Here is a 9,633-nt window from a genome sequence, read left to right on the forward strand (position 1 = left end):
GGACTAGTTCCAGCCGGACTAGTCCGGCAAATAGGTCGTTTTTTGGTCGATCTGGCTTTTTTCGCGGACTAGTCCGCTCGCTTTGGCGGACTGATGACGGACTGTCCAGCCGGACTCTTTGCGGACCGAAAACGGACTGATGCCGGACTAAACTTTTTCGTACGGGTCGATCCATCGCTGAGTAAACATGGTAAAGAGATAAGATAAATATCACCAAAACATCAGCAAAATATTACTTTAAATCAGTTAGTGATGACCTGACAGATACCTGAATCAATATAAATGAATCGAGCTTAATATTGATACTGATCTCTCATCAGCTTAATTTGAGATACTTGTTTGTTAAGTGTTCAAGTATATCATGTTAAAGTTGGGTAGATGAACTTGTGCAATAAAGTGGCGGTTAAAACCAGGTAAGTGTTAGTCCCGAGTCAGGTAAATTTTGCTTTCCCACAGTAAAAAGCCGACCTTCAGCTTTTTTTTTCTCCTGGCCACGGTGCAACACCATGAGTCTTGAGTTGAAAACTCTGCTCGCCGAGTGCGTAACCCGTATCTAGGAATGTGCGATATGAAGATTTTGATATATTGATACGATATCGGACTGGTGTCGAGAACGCTCGAGTACACTCGTCATTAGTGAGGTGTCGAAAACTGAGGCCAGACCAGGGACTTGCTGTCTTTTATGGGGCAAGTGTTTGTGATTGGTCACCACTGGAGGAGGTCAACGGGGTTTCTGCTCCTGACGACGGATGCCGGTGCAGGAGGGATCAGCTGCAGACAAAAGCGAACAAGTTAACACGTAACACTTTAAATTGTTGCTCGTGCTTGGTTGATCCCCCCCCCCCCTTTCTCTTTCCTCCACCCCCTGCCTGCTTGACCCGACTTCAGGTAAGAACAAATGGAACAGACGAGGGAGGGGCGGGGGGCATATCAACATAGTGGTTAGTATCAGTGGAACGTTACACTACACTGTACAAAGGTAACTCACCTCAAACCGAGAGCAACGAATTCCTCCGCTACGGATTTCTTAAGGTTTGCATTCTGTTCCTCGTCGTCCTCAGCAATGAAAGGGGATTACTTCCGCCCGTCGGATGCCACGACTCCCGTACCAGTAAAATTCTCATATTTCTCAAGGAGACTGACTTTGATTAAATCAGCCAAGTGTTTGATTAGTTCAATTGTGTCTTGATTAAAACTTTCAAAATCAGTACTAATCTGAAGTTCCTCTATAGTTTTGTCTATAATGCAAACTACTAGTAACACAGCACTTCCAGTGACATAAGTTTCGCTGGAAAGGTCTTCAGTTATGGATTCCAAGGGTGTTTAAAGGTTTATGAGCAGCTCAAGCGTTTCCTCTTCCATAGCAGTTGAGATCACTTGTGCATAATTTGTCGCACGCTTGCTTCGATCCTCGTAAGGACTATGCGTAGCTGGGGCATGTTTCTGTGCACTGCTCTTGCTGTGCGGAGGAGCGTCCATACCACCGAGTCTTGCATGCGAGTGGGATTTCTACACATTCCCTTATCATGGTTTTGGCGGTGTCGAACATATCTTTCTGAAGAATCGGTGTAGTTGAAACAGAAGCTTGCATACGTAAGGTAAGGCAAGGCCGCAGTCAGAACCCCGGCTCCCCAGAGAGAAATAGGTTCGTTGTGGGAAAGACGTGGATTCCACGTGGTTTTGTGAATCTTTCGTGGTGGTGGATGCATCCACCTGATATCCACTACTATTTACCTTCCCAAAAAGTTGCAAATGAAATCATAAGAGACCATTCATTAATCAGCATTTCTCACTAAATTGGATTTTTATTGTTCTGAACGCCACACTTCAGTATAATGACAATTCGACGTGCAGCCCACGTCGAATCGACGTGTATCAGTGCGTCCGTCACGTACACGGCGATATACGTCCAAAGCAGTCGAAACCTGCACGACAAGAAATTACCAGCTATGCAATAATACAAAGAGGGAACGTAAACAAAATGACTTCCAGTAACACTGGTTTGATTTTTTGTAGTAATTCGTAGTAAAGGACCACAGACTTCTATTTTCCGTGCGAAACGAACTACCAAATTTAAGTCGTGGCGGAATATTTTAAAAGGGGTCACGTTAAGAACACTAACTGGGTACACTGCAATGAAGATTACACGAATGAAAAGCATGTAATTTTTCACAGAAAAAAATGCGTAAAAGTTCCGTCGGCGTTGTTTTAAAATGAGAAGCTTAGTTACGTTTGAGACCAACTAATTTGGGCAGTAAATCAGGGTCTTCGGGTATTGCGACGTGAGATCAACGTAGAATCGTCGAACTCTCTGAGGCATTTGAAAGATGACGAGTCTCTGAAGTATGTTTCAAAGAAAGTTTTTGTATAATGTATTGTATTATACAGTTTAATTTCAATGCTGGGGTGGGAGGGGAGGGGTGGGGGGTCCCCGAAACCACCACAGACCACCACAGGGGGGAGGAGGGTGGTCAAAACCCGCCAAAAACCCGTCACGTGGTTTGGGTACGATCCCTAAAATAATGCCTCGAATCGAACCGGCTCCAATTTTGGTAAAAGTGCGTTCAGTGCCTACATTTGAAGGCCCACCCCCCACACGCACACACACATTTAGAAAAACTAATGCATATGTTGCAAGTTCCTCTCACTGAACTAATTTGGACGCTCTTAAAAATATATGTTCACAAAATTGCATTCTTATAATAAAGGTGCTTGTTTAGTTAAATGAAGTTATAGTGAAGAACATGCTATGCCATGTATAATTATCTCCGGTCAACTGCGACCCACAACCATGGCTGCAACGTTAGACCTCCTCACGTTGTACTGTGAGAATTGTGCATTAAATTGAACATCCAAGAGTAACGGACGATCTCTGTGCTCTTTGGACAGTCCAATCGTCCTCCTCCCCCTTCCCTCGCCTTCATCTGCCTGCTTATCTACGGTAAAACTGTTCGAGGGGTCTGTTAGGAAACCGTACAACGCTCTTCAGCTATCCGTCCAAGCATGTCTTCAAACAGATAAGCTGAAAGTAAAGACAACCTCCCATGCCGATATGTACATCATCATGCAGATGTAAAGCAACCTGTACATTGTACACCACAAAGCCAGGAAACTGTGAAATGGAACCAGTTTGAAGTGCAGTCAAAGGACTTAGCAGAGCGAGGAAGGAGTCCTCGGTTCTGGAAGGCTCTGAAATCTCTGTAGCGTAGCACACGTGACCATAATGAGGCCCAACCTGCGGACAACGCTCACAACCATGAAGGGGCGTGTTGCCCATTATGCCTTTTAAATAAGCTCGTGCAAGAGAATCAGCAACATAAAGCCTCAACTGAACAGGAAAATGTCGATCCAGTAGAATTCCATCTGCTTGTAGAATTTGAACTTCTGCAATGTAGTCAGCCAAAAAATCTTCAATTGGATTTGGATCACCTGCCCCATTAAATAGTCCAACAACAAATGGCCAATTATCAATCGACTAGACTGCGGCAGATAATAGCAGTTCATTTTTTACTTCGAGGGTCATGAGTTTCAAAACCATCAACTAAGATGTCCAGATATATTAACTCTGAGGTAGGTTTAATGCCTTTGGCAGCTCGGGACAAGAGACCCTTCTTTAGACCAATGTGGCAATACTTCCCATACGACAATTCGACGCGTCCGGCGAACAAGGCCACATCTGCAGGGTGCCTAGTAACAAAGCCACACCTGCACGCCCGGTAACCACGAATCTGTGTCGGATATCTTATGGGGATTCGCCTTTGTTACCGGGCTCTCTGCAAATGTGGCTTTGTTCGCCGGACGCGTGGAATAGCTTCAGTCGAGACGGGTCTGAGCACATGTTGCAAGTGTCGGGTGTTGGGATGAAGAACCTGTAAAAGTGCGTCCACAGCAACAAGGAAGGGGTACTTTGAACTGAACATCCAAATTACGGATAGTTCCAGTAATCTTATCTTCAGATTCTTCATCCTCTCCGTCCTCTGCACTTATTTCACTCTCTGAGACACCAGAGATAGTGGATCCCTCACTCTCCCTATCTACATTAGCCTCAGCATGCAATGCATTTACATTTGGAGGACCAAGCATAAAAGCATCATCATCCACTTGAACTTCATGGTGGCACCAAGGCTGGAACAGGAACAGGGTGTTCAAGCAGAGGTCCATGAACAAGGGGTTCAACTCCAGAAAAACATCTTCTATCTTCTATAAAATTCTGCTAGCACAGCCCTCCTGGCAAGCTCCCTAATGTATCCAGGACCAAGGGCCTCTCTCCTGCTGTTGTCCATTACTCTTCAACTTGATCAAAATAGTGAAAGAAAATCAAGTCTTTAATTTGTTGGGCAACGTTAAAAGCAGAAATAAATTAGTCAGCTGAAGAGTTTTGTACAGTCTCCGAACAGGCCCGTTGAACAAGTTTAACGAAGATTAACAGAGAAAAATTATTTTTTTACCGTCTTGCAACTCATGCATAAATCCTGATTTTTCTGTAACATTCCTACAACTAAACAAAAGCAAGTTGAGTGCAACAAGAATAAAAATATCAATCCAAAAAGAAACTTACCTTGCACATTTTGCTATTTTTCAACCTTTACCGTGAATCCAAAATAGAAGCAAACAAATGAGTTACACTTACGTATTCATATTCGCTTTCCAGCGTCACATGCAAGTTATCTTAGGGCAGTTGCTTTGGAAGTGCCAACGAAAAGCGCAAAACCTTGGTGCCTCAGAAAAAACGCTTTTTTGCGCTCTGAAAACGATGGCGTTCCACCGGGGTTGCAAGTCCATGGCTATTGTGAAAATAAGTTATGTGGCAAGTAATCGTTTTGACATATGCTAATGAAAGATTAGGTGACTTTAAATCATTCTACAAGTACACACATTTACATTTTGTTAAAATAAAAAACTGAAAATTCGATTTTTTTTAGAAGTTAAAGAATTAAAAGTGAAATACAAGATTTGGATTCTGTTTTCAAAAATAAAAAAAAAAGAAATGTCACATGCTCCAAGACGATCAGAGTCGATATAGCAACGTTATTGGCGCCCAAACTGACACTGAGTGTCCAAAACGACCAAAGTTTCAATTCTGTATTGAATATCTCTCCCATTTCGATTCTGATCCTTGGAGCTTAAAACTTTTCCTTTTTTTTTTGTTAGGATGAACGTAAATAACGATACCTTCCGTCGAGAAAGGTTCATAGATGGGCGAACGTTGCAGAAAAAAGCTTGGCCGAGCGACGGCTACTGAAAACGGCTTGGTCGGCGGGAGGCAGATGAGAAAGACTCATTTGCATTTTTGCCGCGCAGGTACACGTTTGAGGTGCCAGGAAAAATCGGTGGTATAGCATGTAAATTTCCTAATAATAGAAAACGATAGGTGAAGCATTTCTGCGTCGTTTACCGCTTTCAGAAAATGTGTATTTTACAACACCGATTTTTCCTAGCGCTTCAAACGTCCATGTAACGTCGCGAGGACTTTCTTGGCAGCCTTCCGCCGACCAAGCCTTGTTCAGTTGCCGTCGTTCGGCCAAGCCTCTTTCTGCAGCGGTCGCGCGGCTGAGCCTTTTCTCGACGGAAGGTATCGATTAGCAGTTACCTTTTCACATTTCTCCCGAACCAGTACCGCCCCCTCCCCTTTTCCCCTCCTCCTTTATAACGTACTTACTTACGTAAACCATTCAAAATATCACTTTGTTTTGTTTCTTTTTTTTTTTTTTGCACCGGACACTCGCGAAACTTCACTGCGCTCAAAACAATCCTAGGGCCAGACCTTCGATCAATGATATTGTCAGCACCGCAACTTTATGGTAGGCTTCAGACCGTATTCAAATATTAATTATGACCGTGGTCATGACCGTAAAATAAATTACGGCAGATAAAAAAGTGAAAGCTTCCCACCGTCATGATTCACCCGTCAAGATTGTCATAAAATTTATCCATAACCAACATGTCAGCAGAAATCACTTTTGTACAATACTCAATGGAGTTTGTTTTTCGAAATCAAAACAACCGCCCATTACCCCAGCACTGCGACAACAATCTGACAACACTGTTAAGACAAAGGTGTGAATGACACTCTAAAAAATAATACAAAATTCTGTATCAAAGTTGATACAGAATTCTGTATCAGGCTCTTGTGATATGAAAACATGTAACATGGGTACAAAATTCTGTAATTTGATCAAAATGTTACAAAGTACCGTAAATGTTACTAATTTCTGTAACAGATACAAGATCAAGTAACGATGGATACAATTTTCTGTAACCCTGGATACAGAATTATGGAACTTCGTTGGCACGGTCTCCGTTAGCCCCGGTGGCATTACACCGTTTTCCAGCGGACCTCTCCTCAGGTAGCCTGGGTGGCCGCGCGGGTAAAGGCGCGACTTTCTAATCCAAGGGTCTGGGGTTCAACTCCCGGTGCGGCAAGGTACATTACTTGAAATGAAATCAAAGGAGTAAAGTCCCCTAGAAAAAAAGAAGAGGGGGAAAGGGAGGAAGAGTAACAAAATGAAGAATTACAATTTTAAAATCCCAAAGATGTTCTGTATCAGGTGATACAGATTTTCGTATCCATGTTACATATTAAAATCTGTATCAAAAATGATACAAATTTCTGTAACATGTGATATGTGAATTACTGCGTAACAATGTTACAGAATTTTGTATTGATTTCTTTTAGAGTGAACACCTTTCCAGGGGCGTTAAATTCAAAAGGCGTTAACGTTTCAGTTTTTCCCAAATATTTTCTGATGAAGCATACCAAGGTTTGTAGAACTTATGTTTTCGTATTCAGCTCAAAGTCCCGCCTTCATCAAGCCTAAATTTTGACCTTCCTTTTGATGTCAATATGACGTCCTCGTGAGTTTTTCGTGTTTATTGGGTAGATTCTTAAGGTCAGTATACTTCTTTCACCGTTCTTCAGACACATATCACATGTAGGCTCGATCGAAGCGGAATTTTGAGCTGGATGCGAAAATATCAGTTCTACAAACCTTGGTTTGCTTCAGCAGAAAATATTTCGAAAAAACTAAAACGTTAACGCTTCTAGAACTTGAATGCCTCTAAAAGGTGTGATTCCACATCTTTTTTTACCAGTAAAGTCTGCGCAGGCATCTGCAGCATGTACTCACTTTAGGTATCACATCTCCAGCTATTCTCTTTTCCTTGGATACAAGTGTAAGAACACTGGGATGGGTCACAACCCGGCTGGACCAAGGCAGCCGCCTAGCCGAGGCGTCTCTTTTCGCATGGAGGAAATTATTGCTATGCACACAGTACGTTTTGGACTTCAGTACTTCACTGATAACAGTTTTAAACCAGCAAAGACGAGAGTCGACTGTCATTGTCCGCAGCTCATCGCTCACTGAAAACCTGCATTTCACTTTTCACAATCTCCCTTCCGATACAGCGCGCGGTCGCCATTTTTAAAACTAAAACTTCTAACTCGTGTTGCAAGTCGCAAAAGCTCGATATAGAATGTATTTGGGCATTGCAAACCAAATCGTCTAATAATTAACAAGATGTTAACGGGAATTTTCCAAACGTGAATGAAGTTGATGAAGATACTGCCATCATTTTTAAAATGAGATGCATTTCTCGAGGTAGTGGGGGCATCAACAGCCACCAATCATTGAGTCATTATTGTAATGACGTAATCGCTCGCGAGTTAAAAAATATATGCAACAGCATGCTCGATTATACTTAAGAAGACTTTCGACGTTTTTGTTTGGAGCCTTGTCAAACAGTTCAGCGCGGATATTGACTACCATACAACGGTAAAATAAGTGGCGGGCTCACCTTCCCGTGCACCGTGGGAACAATCGTTTGTAAAGAAGCCAGTCGATCGGCGGAACGACACTGCTGCGATGGTGTACAGAGCACTTCAAACATACACACAGCGGATCCGAGTTGCTAGTCTTCCAAACCCGAAATGTCTTTGCTGTGTTACCTTCCAATCGAATGTTGGAGATTTTGATCCCTCCCTACTGCTTAGAGAAACCTTTCAAGCTGGCTTAGATGCAAAGGATATTGTGTCTTGGTTTATGTTCATTTGTCTCCGTATATAGAACGAAATTACACTGCAAATCCGAGTTAGGTTTTTCGATCACGCTATGTCACACCCAAACCACGCCAGGTCTCGCCGGATCACACCTAAATCACGCTAGATCACGCCTGATCATACGAACATCACACCAGATCACGCAAGATAACCTCATATCATACCCTTCTCACGCCAGGTCACACCAGATTAATGCGAAAGTACAGCCCTTTGTATCACAATTTCATCCTTTTGTCTATCATTACTATTATGGGTCCAGCGAAACGTTTTCTTTAAAAACGACCCCAATGCAAATATGTCCAGAGAAAAACCTCTCGTAGACTAGCAGAGTAAACGTTAATACATGCTTCGCGATCACAAAAGTGTTATAAATGTTTTATGTTTTCAATTGTTACATATTCAGAAGGTCTCCCGACAGCATGACCGCGCAACTTCCAAACCGTCACCAATCACAGTGCTGTGCAGCGAGTGGCTCTACTGGATGTGCCACCAATCAACCTCGGGGCAATCGAGGCTCACCAGACTGGTCAACATATGCTACCAGAGCAAGGTTCTCAGCCGCATGCGAGCCCAAAACCAGGGCGCGGGTATTTGCTCTTTTTGACGTGGGATGAAAATAGTAGAATACACACATGAAATGTCATTTCTATCAGGCACTCGTGCTAGTTTTTCGTTGGCAAACGGTTGAAGTTTCATGGACAGTACAGTTCGTGCTTCGGCTTGTCTCTGCTGCGTCAAGCTGAGTAAAGCTGTCCTGAAGCTGAGCGTAAAGGAGTGTGCGGCACGTTCCGTCAACAGTCTGGGAACAGCAGCACATTCGCTTTCGGAGACAGAAAAATTTCCAAATAGTAACATTGCTCGACAAATTTCCAAATAGTAACCTCGCTAGGCCTTCATTTGAATGTAATAATGGGGTAGCGAAACTTCCAGTAGTGCCACAGCAGCGCATATGAAGTTTTATCGACAGCTCCAAGTTGGAGCAGATGATCTGTTGTAGCAGGGACGATTTAAGGGGAGACTATAATGAAAATGGGTTTTCTAAGAACACATCCGAAGAGAAGACCTTTTCTCTAACTTGTGGTGTACGACTTGCTTGAAACTCGGTCTCAGAGATGCCTACAGAAAAGTTCCCTTGCGATATAATTTTGATCTTAGAAAGTTGAGTGGGTCGTTTTTTTTCTTGTAAAGGCCCACACTACAGATTCTGAAAGCCTCTTTTTTGATTTTTGATCTCTTCTTTTAACTTTTGTGTTTTTTGGCATTTTGAAAATTTGCAGAAATGACCCAAAATGTTATTTATTTTATTCTGTCCACAAAAATCTGGAAGAAATTTGAAAATCCGGCTTAGAGACCTTGCTAGGAACAAACGAACAAATATCTGGCACAAATTTCAGCCGTGTCGCTCATAAATTGTGACGCAAGGAAGTTTTGTATGTTACAAACTTAAGTTCTGAGAAAAAGGGAAAAACAGTGTTCAACCTGTTTGCAAACTCAGAGAGCTTATTCTGACTGCCAAATGTTAACCATTTATGATATCTTTTAATTAAAAACCTGGCTTGGGATGGTTGGGGGAATGT

At 42.6% G+C, this 9,633-nt stretch overlaps 1 protein-coding gene across 2 annotated transcripts in view; it reads left to right on the plus strand.

Moving 5' to 3' along the window:
• Nucleotides 1-1,337: 1,337 nt before the first annotated feature.
• The window catches only part of LOC127748852 (uncharacterized), a 20,066-nt gene continuing 11,770 nt past the window's right edge, over nt 1,338-9,633 (plus strand). The window contains exons 1-2 of one of the 2 annotated variants that reach the window (XM_052264125.1): nt 1,338-1,598; nt 8,460-8,606. In XM_052264125.1, the coding sequence (XP_052120085.1) occupies nt 8,538-8,606 (69 nt within the window). In that variant the 5' untranslated portion in view covers nt 1,338-1,598; nt 8,460-8,537. Of the gene's footprint in view, nt 1,599-7,453; nt 7,905-8,459; nt 8,607-9,633 lie in introns of those variants that run through there. The other variant, XM_052264124.1, reaches the window with a different exon arrangement.

Source organism: Frankliniella occidentalis, unplaced genomic scaffold, assembly GCF_000697945.3.
Source record: "Frankliniella occidentalis isolate FOCC.00 unplaced genomic scaffold, Focc_3.1 Scaffold16, whole genome shotgun sequence".
NCBI classification, from domain to species: domain Eukaryota; kingdom Metazoa; phylum Arthropoda; class Insecta; order Thysanoptera; family Thripidae; genus Frankliniella; species Frankliniella occidentalis.